The sequence below is a fragment of the Pteropus alecto genome, unplaced genomic scaffold (assembly GCF_000325575.1).
Source record: "Pteropus alecto unplaced genomic scaffold, ASM32557v1 scaffold152, whole genome shotgun sequence".
NCBI lineage: Eukaryota > Metazoa > Chordata > Mammalia > Chiroptera > Pteropodidae > Pteropus > Pteropus alecto.
This window is the reverse complement of record NW_006432227.1, coordinates 12,525,356-12,542,602: the sequence shown is the minus strand read 5'-3', so window position 1 is coordinate 12,542,602 and position 17,247 is coordinate 12,525,356. Positions and strand designations below refer to the sequence as shown.

Sequence of the window (17,247 nt, the reverse complement as noted above, 5' to 3'; positions counted from 1 at the left end):
TTAATTTTTTAGTTATTATTTCTAATTGTGGTAAAATACATATGACATAAAACTTACTATCTTAACCATTTTCAAGTGTGTAGTTCGATGACATGAAGTACAATCACACTATCATGCAGCGATCACCACCCTCCATCTCCAAAACCCTTTTCGTCTTGCCAAAATGAAATCATATCATTAAATGTTCCCCGTTGCCCCTTACTCCAGCCCCTGGCGACCACCATTCCATTCTGTCTCTATGAATTTGATGACCCTAGGTACCTCGTATAAGTGGAATTGTACAGTAGTTATCTTTTTGTGACTGACTTGGCATAATACCTTCAAAATTTTTGCAGTTTTTTATAGTTATCTTTTGCATGATGCAAGAAATAAGCAGACTTTTTGCCTGTGCGTTGAACTCCAATGTCAACTACATTCATTCTATGTGGTGAAAACAGCGAGCTGAGAGTTGTATAGCAACACCGAATAAAATTATCGCATCACACATTTGAAGTACACCTGCTCTGATTTTAAGCCTATATGTGGGATATGTTGCATTCAGTTTAGAAATTAAATTGGACTGTAGCATTGAGTTTATTTTTTAATATAATATTCTCCTAGGAGACGAAAATGAAAGAAGAGGGGAAAATTCTCATGTGAAGCCAAGAGTCTGTCGTTTCAGGGAGGCGCTACTGGGCCACCACCCTTACCTTGACCAAGTGGACCATCGCATCCTCGAAGAATACCAAATCCATGCCAGCACCACGGACGCTCTCGTTATAGAGCTGCAGGAACAGATTCAAACACTCCCTTAGATGATCAAAAGATTCAATTGGCTCATACACTTTGGGCATCTCAGCATCGGCCTCCTCAGATGGTTCACCTGGGGGCCGGGGCAGAAGAATTGATTAAGTTTCTTCAAGTCACTGGACTTTACTACTTCCTTTGACGCAAATGAATACACTCATAGCTCTACTACTTAACCCTGAATAATACTTATTTTCATCCAAATGTCATGTTATATATTTTAGAAAAGAAAAGAAAGCAAATAATAGTAAAAGCATTAGAATTTTTGTGATCATACGCAGTCTTCTTCCTTTCCTATCTAGAAAGGGCCAATTTCAAATAATGTTATAAACACTGAATTTGATTTGAATCCAGAAGTGAATTTTGGCATTTCTAAATTCTCTCAGAAATATTCACCCAATGGTCAAAATGAAGATCAAAAAAAAAAAAAGATTTAGTGTTAAAATCAGCAACAGAGGTCAAGAATTAAATTATTTTTTAATAAGAATAAAAAGGTCATTGAATTTGCTCTGGAAATTTTTATAGTTTGAGAATTTCAGATTAGTGGTGAGGATAGAAGTGAATTTGGGGGAATGGAAGTGGAGGCTTGAGAGAAAATAGAGAAATGATTTTTTTTTAAATTAATATGTTCAATTATTTGACTGGGAAAGTATTAAAATCAATATATCTTTTCAAAAAATTTGAAACACATAATATAGCAGCTTAACACTTTTCCGACTCTGACTATAAAAAAAAAACAACAAAGAAAGCTACACTGGCACATAAATTCAGTATCAATTAATAGTAACAGGAAAAAAAGTGACACATTCATTGAATAGTCTAAAAGAACTGAGGAATTCACTGGGTACTAGAAGACTCAGTGGATCTTCCAAATCTAATAGTACATAATGATTTTCAATTTACCCTGTCCTAATATAATACAGTATATTAATCTTTTTATGACAATGCAAGGAAATTGATTTAACATAATCATTAAGTTTGGTGTGTTCGTAAAGCTCTCATTGCTTAAATTTCAATAGTCATGTCACCGTTTCATAAACGTTCAACTCAAGCTTTGAGAAAAAAGTTCTTTGAAGTCACAAAAGATTAGGTGTTTGCCTCCAGACACCCGCTCCCCCAACAAAAAAATGCATTTGTGCTTTGCTCCTTGAAAATCATAATTATTTATCTTTCTGAATTAGAAGAAATAAAATATATAAATTCTAATTATCTTACAAATGCTCTTACCTTTACATCATTTTTGTATTTGCGTGACCTGATTTCAAATAAAACATATGAGCTTCTTTTTGTGAAAGGATCATTCCAATAGTATAGCCAGCAATAAACCTCATTTTACAACTGTCACTCAGAAACTTGATAGATCACATATATCCTTCCTTATTAAACCAAACAAGGAGCACCCTGGTCATTTTTGATGATTTAGAAGATACAAATAGCATGCATTTAAGTAGCCTTTTTAAATATGGAAATTTACTTAAAATTCATTCCCAGCTAACGTGTGGTAGATCCTTTCCTCAGATCTACCTCTGTGTGACAGGCATAAGTCCTATGCACTTTCTTCTGCCATATCCTGCCTCCCAACTTTATCTTAATATCCAAGACTTACATGCATAAAAACAGTTACTCTTTGACCTCCATGAGTATGCATTTATCCACTCATCCTGTACTTATTGAGCACCTAATATGTCCCAGGCTTGTTTCCATAAAGTTTACTAGACTGAAATTCATCAGTCCTTAAATGAACCTTCCATCTTCAGCCCTCCCTTTGGGGAATTTCAGATTCTGCTTCGATAGTTTACCTGTAGCTTCAGGTGCATCCCTCAGGAAATCCACAAAATAGGTGTCTATTCCACAATCCACCAAGAGTTTTTTCTCTTCACCAAACTCCTCCTCCACCAGACTTACTAAAGCCTTATCAAACCAGGTCACGTCATCGGGCACCGTGAAACGATCGGCTATCACACGTTTACACTCATGCTTCCACAGCTTTAACAGTTCCTGTAGAAGCATAATTAAACTGTGTTATTGCCCTTAAGCCAGAGTTGGGAACTCAAGTTCATGGTATTGTGGAGTATACCATCCTTCCTGATTTAAGATGATACATTTTAAAAGTTTAAGGTCAAAATATACTTAATCTCTTTTCAAATTGGTCTCACTCAAGCATATTAGAAAGAAAGTAGTGTCTATTTGTTTCCAGTCTTTAAATTAAAATCGAAGTCTCTAGACAAAGTACTAAAATCACTCTGATTAACCAACGAATTAATATTCTTTGTAGAAGTCTTATGTTTATGACAAATTAGTCTGTTTTGATAAGAAATCTATATTCATATGGCCAGAGTATCAAATAAAAGAGTATATAAACAACTCTCACAGATATAACTGAGATACTATAAGGGTATACGTACTTAACAAAATGTTAAGAAAATTTGTAGCAAATATCTGGATTATCTGAACTAAACAATCACCTAGTCTAGATAATCCGGGACCCAAGTTAACCGCAAGTTGAGGAAATTAATTGCTCAATACACCTGTTCTTCTAGCAAGACTAACAAATGTTTGTCTAAGCTCATTACTTGATATGGAAGAATGGTGGAAATTTCTTAAGTTGGTGACATTTTGCAAATTAGAAGGGTTTTAAGCCATTATATTACTAGTGATGAAATGCTATTTGGTTGCCAGAATATAAAAGGAGTGTAGTAAAATATATTCAATGATTCCATTAAAAGTTCATGATAAAACCAATTGCTAAAACTGTTTATGCTGATTTAAAATAAGCAACAAAAAATGGCTACTCACAAAGTAATATTAGAGAAGTGCATTCCATAATGCCATTAATTTGTCAATAATATTGTGGGAAAAAATCTAGTTAAAATGTTCGCTGCTGCTATAATGACTCTCACTTCTCTGTAACAAGGAGAGTGAGCTTTCCCCAACATGTCTTGTCTTGGAGTCATCCTGTGCGATTACCTACTTTGTATCTGGGACAAAGTGGCATTGTTGTTGTTTTAATGATCGACATTTGATGTGCGTAGTGGCAGTTCAGTTGGTATCTCAATTGTCTCTGTGTATTTATGTGAAGTCTCCTAAAACCTATTTGCTTAACTACCTCCTTGTTTCTGTAAAAGGTGGAAAGAGAGACCAAGAATGCCTTAGCCTGAGAATGCAGGCCATGCTTTGGTTCCTAGTTTGAAGAGAATTCTATAACGCTGGGAGCTGTTATATTCAAGTGTATATACAAATGTATGTACTAAATGTATTTTAGTGCATCGAGCTATATGGAAAGGAAAGATCACGAATGAATAATAATAAAATGGTTTCTTTTTTCAATTTTAAATCTTCATAAAAGTCATTACTTTTTAAAGTTAAAATGTCAAATTTAAAATATAAAGACTATGATATAATAAATCAATATTGACCCTTTCCATTATTTTGTCTTAAAAAAATGATAAAATTGTTTCTTTTATTCTATTAATAGAAAATAGTTGTGTAATACCATTTCCTTAAATACAGACCTAATTTAATTAGAATTTTTAAAATAAAATTTTCTGACATTTTTCCTTATTTATATTAGTTTAAAAACAGCAAAGAAACGACTATCAATGCTAGAACATCTCAAAATATTTTCATAATTCCACTAAAAATTACATCACTAAGAATATTTAGGGCACATGGTAAATGACGATGTCATTTGCTTTTCCTTCCTGTGTATTACTTACATCTGGATTTTTGATAACCTCTGAAGTAGTGTTCAGCATTCCCTGCCAGATCCTAGAAAGATCTCGAAGATTGAACACGTAATGGAACTTTGCCGGGGTAGGAAGCATTTTAATCTTAGTCATCTGCCAGAGTCGTCGCGTCAAGGGAACCAGTTTCATCACGGAATCTCTCACTTCTTCTGAGAAATCCCTTTGGGTACAGTAATAGCCTGTCCCAATCACACCTGAAAGGGGGAAGAGGCATAACGTTTTAACTGACAGTTCATATCAACTACATTAAAATGAAAAACATTGTATTGCTGAGTTTGCACAAATATAATGATGCATTTTAATAGATAACCACATATTAAGGAAATTTGTATTGATTAGTGTTCTCTTGGGTTTTTTTCAACCTAAAAAGTAGATACAGGTTTAAGTAAGTTAGCACTCAAATACTAAAAAGTTGATTAAGAAATACTACTAAAATTCTACCTGAACTAATTCAATATTATTAAATGAGTAAGTGAAAAATATATAAAGTTGCCTTATAAAACGATAAGAAAAGGGAGACTTCATGAATGCTCTAAGATTTCTGCATTCTGTTGTGGCCTTTCCACATATTATAAAATACTTTAATTTACCTCATATGTAAAACTTTCATGGCCAAAAAAAAAAAAGGTAATTAAAAGTGGTAATAATCATTCTTTCTAGTCCATTTTACTTTCCCAAGTTTAAATAACTCACGTGTCATTTGGTTTCCAAACCTTTACCCACTGCTGTGACTGAAGGTAGACACTGCCATACTCCACCAGCCTCGGGTGCTAAGATGACATTTTAGTTTGCCAGAAATTAATTAGGGTAATCCTAATGAGCTTTTTCCCAGAAGCATGTTCAGAACTGCTAAATTAATACCTAATGCAAATACATACATAACTTCACATTCTTTTCCTGTAAAGAGTAATTTCAAAATCACTTATAAATCATTTTCATTACCCAGTTAAATAATTATGGTTATCTACTGGGCTAGTGTTTCTTCAATGAGATTATTCCTGAAATACTACCTATTTAATCAAACAATAATTTATTACTCTGAAGATCAAACTATGATTCATCTCAATGTGAAATTATTTCTGTGCAAAATTATTTCTTTGGCCAGAATCATGATATGGACTGGTTGAAATATCAGCTACATAACATTTTAGCATGATATCGTATCACTCCAGACCTCAAAAATGTGTATACATGAGGAGAGAGCTCATCATCTCCATGTGCATTGAATGTTTACTCTCCTTGCTTAAGAAGCTGGCAACAGTTAAAGGAAAAAAAAAAACATAGCTAGAAAGATCTGCCTAGGCGCCCAATTCAGTATGTATGTGTATGTGTGTAAGTGCGTGTGTGTGTGTGTGTGTGTGTGTGTACTTACATATACATAATAAATCCTTATATAAACAAAACACACTACTTGGGAGTGATGAGGACAACAGACTACGGAGCCACACGGCCGTCCTTCTGTGCTGCCCTCTGGGTGGATATTGCCTTGCTGGACCACAGGCAGGTGTTCTTCCCTCCCAGGACCTGCTCGCACTCATCTTACCAAAGATCTTGTCCATGGAAGCATCAGAGGGCAACGTGCAGTTAAATATCGAGAACTGCCTTTTGAGTCTTTGGGGTATGTCGTTGCGCCCGCCCCCAGGATGGATCATGGCTGCCAAAATCTGGAGGTCCACAATGCTGGTAAACTCCCCAGGCTTCTCCAGGTTATAAAAGCCGTTCTGTTCCATCAGCTGTCGTACTATCTCATTAGTAACCTGAGAAAGACAACTTTCGGAATTAAAACATCACTCTTCTACACCCCAGAAACTAACTCCCTGAGTGCTTCCCAATAATGGACTTCATTGGGATTCAGGAATTGTCTGTTGGAAAAGCAGAAAAATATTTCCTCATCAAATAATAAATCAATGTCGAATTAAGGAAAGAAAGTGCACAATAGGATCGTATACCTGGTCTCCCCATTCATTGATTATTGGCATATTCACATCATCAATAAAAACAGTCATCTTCTTTCCTGCAGGAGGGCCGTACGTTGTACCCATCCGTTTGTCCACATAGCTCTCTATTGTCCTCTGTTAAACAAGAAGGTCAATGGAAACATCCGTGAGAATATCCCCTCAAACATGGTCAGTTATTTCTAAGATCTAGAAACATCTGAATTGGCAGGAATTACTCGGAATAACTCCAAAATTCCCCTTAATTCTAGAAAGCAGGACATGAAGTACCTAAATTTTCTTGATAACATTTACAACCTTTGAGAATCTGATTTAATTTAGGAGTAATTAAACTTCTAATCAACGTAAATTTTGAATGAGATGAGACACTTCAGTCCATTTCTACACATTTACTTTTATCTTACAGTACCTATGCTGATGACGCTCTAACCCCCAATGGCCATTATTCAGAAGATCCAGCCCTGCTAAAAGTTTCCTTACAATCAGGAACAATGCTAAGCCGGGCTACTATCCTAGGAGCTTCTCAGGCCTGTGCTGACTGCACAGCCTGCCATGGTCTAAAGACTGTTCTCTCTCCACTCAGGGGGCTGCCAACCAGCTTGTGTAGCCTGACACAACCCAGACCCACAGCACTGGTGCAGATGCAGTCACAGTGAACCGCTTCGCATCCCCTGAGACAAAAAGGAGTACGATGCCCACCCATGTCACATCTCTCATTTCTACATCCCGAGCTTAGGTGGCAGAGGAAGAGACTATGACACGCTCTATAAAAACACCTTCCTGGCAATATGAAAAAAGAACATTGAAACTGATGAAACTAATACAATGCTATATGTCAATTATGCCTCAATTTAAAAAAAAAATGATGGAAGGAGCGTTGGAAGGGTTGAGGGGACATGGGAGAAGGACCCCAGATTTCTGACTGTGTCGTCATTTTCATGGTACTACAACGCGCTATATGTCAATTATGCCTCAATTTAAAAAAAAAAATGATGGAAGGAGTGTTGGAAGGGTTAAGGGGACATGGGAGAAGGACCCCAGATTTCTGACTATGTCGTCATTTTCATGGTACTACAACGTAGTTGGAAATCGATCAGTCGTTCAAAATGTAGGCGCTGAGGAACCAGAGCTGGCACTGCAAGGCATCAGAGAGGGCTTCACGGTTCTCGTGCTCTAGAAGTTCAGTCTCAAAGCTCACTTCACTCTCACCACCATAGGAATCTACTGGTCCTTGACTGTAAGTCATGCTCAAGATAATGCATAAACACAGGAGAAAGGGGAGGTATCCTGACATAAAAATCATTCCCCTCCTATCCCAAAAAAGGTCTCTTATTTCATGATTAAAAGCAAACTGGTTAAAAATGACTTTAATAACCCAAGATTACAACCACAAAATAAGGCCAAGATATAAGGAAAAATCTATACATCTGACCTTGGAGATCTTCACAATTTGGTGATTTCCAACTGTAAGTCTCCACCATCATTTTAATGAATAATAGCAAGAGATATGAAAATTTTTCATAATTTTTAAATAGAAAGATATATAAATATATCACAAGTCATTCAATTACAAAACAAATCCCCATGACGACAGTACAATGGCAAAAAGAATTTCATATTCCCCTGACATAAAAGCAAACTGAAGTAAGGTACTAGGCTAAATTTAGCACTGCTTTCCAATGAATTTAAATGCATAAAGCAATTAATAACCTCCTGACACCTCCCTACGGCAATAGAGCCCTCAGACATTCACCTGTCTATTAGTGGGAACTCGCAGGTACATTAAGATTCCATGTCTCAGGGGGCCTCCCAAGAGCTAAGAGCCAAATGTGCAATAGATGAGATAATATGGAGTAAAGCCACATACCTGCACTTTCTTCCGCTTCATTATGACCCAAAAATCTTCAAAATAGCAGGAAATTATTAGTAAGTTTATCTATGTCATAAAAGAGCTAAGTTGACAAAAACAAAAACAATGAAGGGAAAAAAATTAAATAGCCTGTGAACCTGGAGTTGAGACTTCTGTTTTTAGAATAGCTGCCTATTAAATAGTTACCTAATGAACTCTGAAGTTTGGTGAGACCTCCCGAAGGCCTGAAACACAGCAGATCCATGTCCTTCTCCATCACACATCTACTCGGCAATGTTTGGGAAAACCGTGTACTTGGACTGGTACCTCTAACTGGACTTCAAACTTGGATGATCCACGGCATCACAAAACCAACACATCCAAACACATACGCCTCTAACCTCAAAACCTGCATCCTCACCCAAGTGCTCATTCCAGGTACTGGTGCCACCTAACTGCCCCATCCAAACACTTCCGCATCCAACAGTGACAAAGTCTTTCTATTATAATTTCAATATTGTCTTCTAATGGAATTCCTTCTCTCTGAACAATGACATGCCCTAGGTCAGTTATTGGTCTTTCTCATGGGTACTGATGTCACAACCTTTTAAGTTGCCTTCCTTGCCTCTTCTGGTCAGTCCTGGAAACTTCTTTATAAGTCATATACGCTGTCTACAGACACAAATTTATCTAAAATTTTCTGTCTCCACAAAGAATCGCTCTAAAGAATTATGGGTCATCTTTGTAGTATTCTGCCACCCACTTTCTCCCTGATCTTTTTGATCTCTGTTCCCACCTCATCCGCTGTTTTGGTGGCATAAACCTTGGCCCAATTAATAAAAAAAGATACGTTGGTTTATTTGATGATTGTCTGTCTCTCCCACTAGAATGTAAAAAGGGCCAGCACCTTGCAACTTGCTCATCGTCACAGCCTCAGTGTCTAGAAAGCTATCTGGTACAATGTACTTATCAGTCAACATTCGATACCCAGATAAAGACAAGAAACTTGGGAGTCATCTTTAACGTTTTCTCTCTCTTCTATCCCTTTGCTCCAACAATATCCACTCGACCAACAAGTCCTGTCTAACCACAACTCGAATGCACCTCTGTGCTGTCTCCATCCCCACTCGCATCGTCTTGGTCCAGCCCAGCCTCCCTCCTGAGGAATTACCGCAACCATCACCTCTCAGGTCCCTCTGAGTGCAGCCACCTTCCTCCCTCTTGTTCTCCCCTCTGCCGCCAGAATGAACTTCCTAAGGGGCAATGCAATCCTGCCCAACATTCCAATGGTTCCCCATCAGTGACTTACATTGAAATCCACGATGTTCCCTGCTCGCCAACCCAGTCCCATTTCTAAACACTCCACGGTCTCTTTGTTCTGGCCCCTCAAGCTCTTCATTCATTCATACTCAGTTAACAACAAAACACATACCATAAACTGATACTCATCTCATGGGCTGGTTTGCAGTGTTCATTATGACATCCTTATTTACATATTCCCAGAATAGCCATTTCCGAACCCAAAAAATCTCTCAGGGTTAGTGTTAGCCAAACACAATTTCTGAAATATTGATTAGATGAATGATCTTCTATAAATGTCACTTCTCTCGGCCCCGCTACTGATAAGAAAAAAAAAAACAATCGAAATCTCTAGCAAGAGCCTGGACTAAGGCCGGTTTATACTGTTCTGTGGGAATAAACAAAAAACTTTTCTTTGAAATCAGAGAACAGTAGTCAGCATGACATCATCTTAAGCAATTTGCGGAACCGAAAAAAGATTCTGATCTTGGCATCTACCTTACACACAGATGGAAGACCAGGATTAATTCCAGTTGTGATGGTGGCATTCTAAGGAATAAAAACTAGATGGCTAGGAACCCAGAAAGACTTAGGAGCGCAGATGATGAAAGCTGCCCTTCTCTATTCTACGTGAGGAGCCCTCGAGCTGGGGCAATTCGCTTTTCTGAATTACTTTCTTAATACACAATGCAGTCTCTACCATTAATAAAAATATTAAATTCCCCCAAGTAATGGTCAACTCTTTCATTATATTGATCTCCGTAATCCCCTAAGCAAACCAATCCCCTCCTCCTCTGGCTCCGCAATACTCGGATTACACTGTAAGTAGCACTTATCACATCAGCTACACGTGCCGGTGCCCACGTCTATTTCCCCAGCCAGACAGAGGGAGAAACGTTGCGTTGGAAGGGCTACTGGTGGGGTCACGTACAGCTGAAGAGGTTGCGCACTGCCCAACTCTTGGGTTTGCAGTTCACTCGATTATCTCTGTGAATGGGACACAGAGCAAATCTGCATAACCTGCATGGCTTTATACAATAGCTCTGACTGGGTTTAAAGTCAGAAAAAAAGGTTAAACTGTTACTTCTCCCACTTATTACTCTGTGATTTGATACAAGTCACTTAGTATTTCTAAACCAAGCTTAGAAGTAGGAGTGTACATAAAGCTACCTAAATTTTATATACATATATATATGTGTGTACATATATATATATATATATAAACACAAGAGTATTATCAGTAAATGACATGATATATATAAAAGCATTTAGTGAGCTTAGTGCATTATAAAAAAGGTAAGATCATTTTCTTATTACTCTAGGTATTTCTATATATCATCACTTAAATCATCTTTATACATGTTTTATCCGACTAAATTGAAATATAAAATATACTTAATTTTAAGCTTCCATATATCTGCCATTTAGCTAAAATATAAAAATGAAGAGTTCATGTTCTTTATTTAGAAATCTACTACCTAAGTAAGATCTTCCCATTTTATTATAATTCACCAAAACCAAATGAAAACGGTCTTATGTTAGTAAAGTTTAAAATGCAATAGTACATTTAGAAAGTACGATTATGGTCTATGGCCATGCCACCTTGAATGTGCCCGATCCCATCTGATCTTGGAAGCTAAGCAGGGTCGGGCCTGGTTAGTACTTAGATGGGAGACCACCTAGGGAGACCACCTAGGAAGACCAGGTGCTGCGGGCATGAAAAATAAAAAAATAAGGGATTATAAGCTGACAAGGTCTTTGCAATCTGTGAGGTCAACCAAAGGTTGCCTTGCCAAAAAAATAAATAAATAAAATAAAATAAAAAGTACTATTAGGAAAAGTAATAGTACGTTATAAATAGTAAAATGATATCTGAAATGTGAAGATACAGTAACATATAACTAGAAGCTAAAAATCAAACAAATGGACTACTAGGTGATCAATCAGTCATTTGAATATTAATGTGGATAAAGAAAAGCTGTTGGAAGGGGGCAGATGGGTGAATTAAAAAGCGTCGTGAGAGACACAGGAACCTGGTTCCTCCACGCAGGTTCTGCTACCAACTAATATGTGAACTGAACCCTCTACGTGAGTGCGTTAATAGTAACAGGAGAACCTGATATTTTGAGAGAACTTTAGCATGAAAAAATACTTTCACTTATTATCTCTCCTCGGAAACTAGTCTCCTACTGCGCTCTGAGGAGTCAAAAGAATTTTCTGCAAAGTAGGGACCCTGGAGGAAGCATGGACGAGGCTCAGGGGCCTGGCTCCAATCCCACCGAAGCAAATTCCTTGTTCCCTGTTTTATAGCTTAGTCTTCTGCATGAGATTTCATTTCAAAACGTGATTCTGAGTCTAGGGAAAAAAATGTGGCATTTCCTTCCAGGCTCTATGATTCTCATTTTTGAAAAAAGAAAATGCAACAAAAACATTTATAAGATACTTGTATTCAAAACACTTTCTGATTATTTTTAGAAAAGATAATCTCAGAATTCAAACATTCTCTTTAAAAACTTTCACTTTCTTCTTATCTTTCTGTTTTATGTAAATTTTTAAAGATACGTATGGATTACTTTCAAAAGCAGAAAAGTACATTAAAACAATATTTATTTGGGGGAAAAAATGAGACATTTCTTTTAAAAGACCAACTGAAATCCCTTGGCCAAAGAACAGGGTGACTATATGATTTTTACCCAAAGTACACACTCTTAATAGTGACAAGGACACCATTAATTATTCATCTCAGATAATGGAAGTAAGTCCCAGGAAAAGAGGAACATACGGTCAGTCCTTCTACTGATAAGAGATAGGAAAGTGACACCCTGATAAACACAAAGGAAACCCCAAAGAAAATCACCTGTCAAGTAACAGACATGTGCCCTTGGCAGGTGAACCTGCCATTATGGTAATGCAGGGGACATGGACAATTTCAGTTTGGTTTGGGTCCAGATAAGTGGGAGACACAGAGACAAATGCTCCTCTCCGTCAGCCCTTGTTTAGCATGAAAGGCTGAAAATTATAGTGAGAAAGTTAATTACAGCAGTTTGGCTAATTGAAAGCTTTCCAAAACTAATGAGTCTAGCTTAATAGAAAGCTCTGATGCTCAGCAGTCAAAACAGGTTCTAAATGGAGTATATGATCCTACAGTCTTCTGAACAGAGCACAAAACAGTGACTAGTTGGTGCCACCTTCACACTGAAGGACAGGAAGGAACTGGGCTGAGTGCTGTGAATCAGATAAGAAGACCCTAAAAATAAAGATCTTTATGCTTTAAAAACCTGTTTTATTATTCTTCTAATTATTATACTTCCAATACGATACCACTGCCCTTGCCATTTATTATATAGTTTATGAATTTATATATGAATTTATATGTCAACAAATGAGTTGTTTTCTAGATAATGTATGCCTTTTTCTAGGAAATTAATGAATATCTCATGTTAAAGAGACAGAGACCACAGATCTTTACCACCTTAAGGGAGTAAATATCAACAGTAACTAAGAAAACTACAGTGACACGGTCTTGTTACACACTACAGGATCTGGCTGGCTTTTGTCCCTAGTTCCTAGGAGGGAGCCTTTAAACCCAAGGAATTTCTGAGTAATAGGAATTCTGCATTATTCACAGTGGGTCCTTCATACTACTCATGCCAGAGAAACCATGCGAGAGTTGAGGCTTTGAAATATGCATTATCAGATGATCTCCTTAGAGGAAAGAAGGCTTAGAGATTGAGCTCAGTCACATGGCCAATGATTCAATAAATCATGCCTATATAATGAAACCCTAGTAAAAACTCTGGACGTCGTAGTTTAGGTAGCTTCCTGGTTGGTGATATACACCATGGGCCTGGAGGGTGAAGCATGCTGAGGACACAGAAAGTTCACATTTGGGACCCTCCCAAACCTTGCCCTATGCATCTCTTTTTTTTGCCTGATCCTGATTCATATCTTTTATGTTAAAACTGTAACTACAAGCAGAGCAGTTTCCTGAATATTGTGAGTCATCAAAACTGAGAGGGTCATAGGAATCCTTGTGGCTGTTATCTGGAGTGAGGGATGTCTTGTCAGTGCCTGAGCCCTTCACCTGTAGAGTCTTTAGTAATTCCAGGTAGCTACTGCCAGAATTGCACTGCTGCCCTAAAGACTTAAGCCGGTCTCAAGAAATGTGAAAAGCTAGATAATACCCAACATAATGAAAAAAAAAATCACACTTTGATTTAATGTTTTAAAACCTGCATCCACAAGTTATAATTACAATCTTTAAAGAGAATATTCTCCTAAAGTGAAACTAAAAGAAGTTCTTTAAATCTAAAACAACATCAAGGAATGTATGAAACGTTAGCATCTTGCCAGCCTAGGATAATTTGATGTGCTGTTCCCCAAACAAAAAGCACCACTGCTGAGCCACTGCAATTTGGGGTTAACTTTCCACCCAAGACCCACACCCATCACTACCATCACTACACTGTGTAAATGATATTCATTTGGCAGAATGCCAGCCAGTGGGGGAAATGCCATCTCCAACAGAGGAACAAAATATAGTTGACAGTCTTATTTAGAAACTTAATCAATGGTCTCAGTTTATTGGCAGTCTGCAGCCACCAATTACAATAAATGATAAAATACCACGATGTAGCTATGCTCTTCACAATGTTCACTGTTCTTTGATATTTTCATTCGAACAACTAAAGAACAACAAAGTTAATCAAAAGGAGAGTCTTTTGGATTTGTATTCTCCTAAACATTTCCCTTCCGTTTTCAATATATGAAATGTATCTTTTTTATCAATGTATTAATTGTTCTAATACAGATATGGAAGATGGTTTAAACACAATGGAAGCTTGACAGTTAGTTTTCTTCCCCAGTTTTGATAGGGTCTTAAAGAACTTAGGAACAGGAGAAAACAAGCAGCCAGCCACTGCAAACCCAGGGCGTTCTCAGCAGCTTCACTGACAAAAACGACGCAGATTTGAGGGGGTTATTTTCCTGTTACTCCTCAATGACAGAATTGGGTAAAATCTCGAATATGTTAAGATACTAAGATTTTATTCCCTGTTGTAATTGATAAAGGGAGCCACTGTAGAATGTTAAGTGGGGGAACCACACGTAAAAGTGACAATGTAGGAGCCGGAGTTGGGAAGGGGAATAAAAGACAGACTGGAAGAGAGTTAGACTTGAACGAAGATCAGCTTGGGGGGATTCCTCCATACCAATACCCTGGCATGGAATCAAGAAAAAATGGATTCTGTAGAGGTAGACAGAGAGAATGAAGAGAAAGGAAGAGATATGAAAAGTATAGAGCCTTTAATTCAAAAGAGACACATCAGAGATGGCATGGCAGTGAGCGTGCAGGTGCAGCTCAGCGGACACGGCAGAATGGTGATGAGACCTGGCCTCCCGCTGATCACAAACCCGGGTGGGCTTCACGAGCCACACCAAAGGGCTGGTACCTGAAACATCAGTGGGGTGGTGGCAGAAGAAAAGTTCAGACTCTTGATCATGTGACTTTCAGGATCGTATTTTGACATAAATCCTTTGATTATGACCGTTTTGGCCGTTCCTTGTTCACCAATTAACATCACAGCCTAAAATAGAAAATGAGAAAGAAATCTAACAAATACAATAAAATGATTGTCCTGGACTGAATTGTGCCCCCCTAAATTCGTATGTTGAAGTCCTCAACCCCAGGACTTCAGAATGCGACTGTTCGAAGTTAGGGTCTTTAAAGAGATAATTAAGTTCAAATGAGGCCTTTAAGGCGGGTTGTAGTTCAAGTTAACTGACATCCTTATAAGAAGTGGAAATCTGCATACACAAAGAAACAGCACACAGCTAAAGGCCCTGGGAAGACACTGTGAGAAGACGGACGATCATCTGTGAGCCAAGCAGAGAGGCTTCAGAAAAACACCAAACCTGCTGACCGACACCTTAATCTTGGACCTCAAGCCTCCAGAATGGGAAAAAAAAAAATCTCTTGTTTAAGCCACCTGGTCCGTGATATTTTATTACGTCAGCCCTAGCCAACTAAAACAATAATCAAAAGAGAAGCATTTCTCTTTGGAAAAAGAAGTCAAAATTGACTTTCTCTCAACTAATACATGAGAAATAATTAATTATCAATTAGATCTATTAAACTCTAATATTGTTATTGGGGAATAACAAAAGAAGTATACTAATTTGGATAATATTTTCATTTATGTTAAACAGCGACATAAAACATTCTAAAACAAATGCAAGATGCCTCGTGTTTTCAACTGACATTTTAAAATATACCGTTTTCAATAAAAGTTAATGAGCTGTACCTTGCCCTGTTTTGCGATGGTTTTAATTAGGAAATCCGTCCTCACATTGTCAACGTTTGGCACCAGGATGGAGCCATATTCTGGGATGGTGTTAGATGGATACTCATACTCCTCGGTACGTGTGTTCCAGTGCATCCAGTTACCTGGGGTCAGCAGAGAACATTTACCTCCTCATATTTCTATTAAAAATTTCTTTTGGTTTACTTTTATTATGGTGACATTGCTTAACGAAATCCAGTTTCAGGTGTATAATTCAACAGCAAGGCATATGTGTATTGCACTGCGTGTTCACCACCCACAGTTAGATTTCTTTCTGTCACCACATATTTGACTTATTTTATCCCATCTACCTCCCCTTTTCCCCCTCCCCGCTACATCTTCATATATGTGTACTTCATATATGTGTATATATGTACAGTTTTAACTAACTGTAAGGAGTGGACACCCATGACCTCTCATGAAGACACCTTCCAAAACCTCCCCATAAAGTAAAGGTCATTAAAATCAGATCTCTAAGTACTGTGTATTAGCTGAGTCAAAAATTTCCCTCGGAACTATTCCAGAGTAGTAGTATTAGGAAATACTAAGAAGTATCTTGGCATTTTCTTTCTAAATATGTAGGTTTTCAATAACATGAAGTGTATATAAAAATACAGAACACAGTGACAGTAGTATGTATCTCAAATCATTTTAAAATGTCAATCTCATGAGCTTTTCATTACATACTTCCTTAACGGTAAGACCAAAATCAAAAGATCCTAGGATGCCATATATAAATACAGAATATATGTGTGTACTTCATATATGTGTATATATGTACTTTATATATGTATGCGCATAAAAATACATCAAGTATATATACAGAATAGGCATATAGATATACACATACTTGGTAAAAATATACTTCACATATTGTAATTTTTATATAAATTGCTGATCGCGTCAAATGAATGGCTGAAGTGGATCTGACTCGGGGATTTTTTAAATTTGTATGTAATTTATTAAAAGTTCAGTATACAAAATATTTAACAAGGGAAAATGTGCACATATATAAAAATATATACACACACACATATATATACATACACACACACGCACACACAGTATGTGTGTGAATATTAGCCATTTGTAAATAACTGTTCCTGCATGTTACTGCTCAATGGAAGAGACCACGCTCACCATCCGACGTGACATAATAGTCGAACATGGTGTCCTCAGTCCCCGCGAGGGGTGGCAGATCCAAGGCCAGCGCTGCCTGAGACCGCAGCCAGAGCTCCAGGCGGTGCCGGCCAGCCAGCTCGCAGCGCCCC

The 17,247-nt window shown here is 37.5% G+C and overlaps 1 protein-coding gene and 1 pseudogene across 1 annotated transcript in view; one reads left to right on the top strand and one right to left on the bottom strand.

Moving 5' to 3' along the window:
- DNAH5 (dynein axonemal heavy chain 5) overlaps positions 1-17,247 on the bottom strand; it is a 249,328-nt gene that overhangs the window by 76,718 nt on the left and 155,363 nt on the right. Inside the window, exons 49-56 of the mRNA XM_025043546.1 lie at positions 17,117-17,234; positions 15,938-16,080; positions 15,086-15,220; positions 6,482-6,604; positions 6,076-6,289; positions 4,503-4,726; positions 2,586-2,784; positions 690-862 (exon numbers count right to left, since the gene is read on the bottom strand). Of these exons, the coding sequence (XP_024899314.1) occupies positions 690-862; positions 2,586-2,784; positions 4,503-4,726; positions 6,076-6,289; positions 6,482-6,604; positions 15,086-15,220; positions 15,938-16,080; positions 17,117-17,234 (1,329 nt within the window). The remainder of the gene's footprint in view (positions 1-689; positions 863-2,585; positions 2,785-4,502; positions 4,727-6,075; positions 6,290-6,481; positions 6,605-15,085; positions 15,221-15,937; positions 16,081-17,116; positions 17,235-17,247) is intronic.
- LOC112475930 lies at positions 11,221-11,352 on the top strand (annotated as a pseudogene).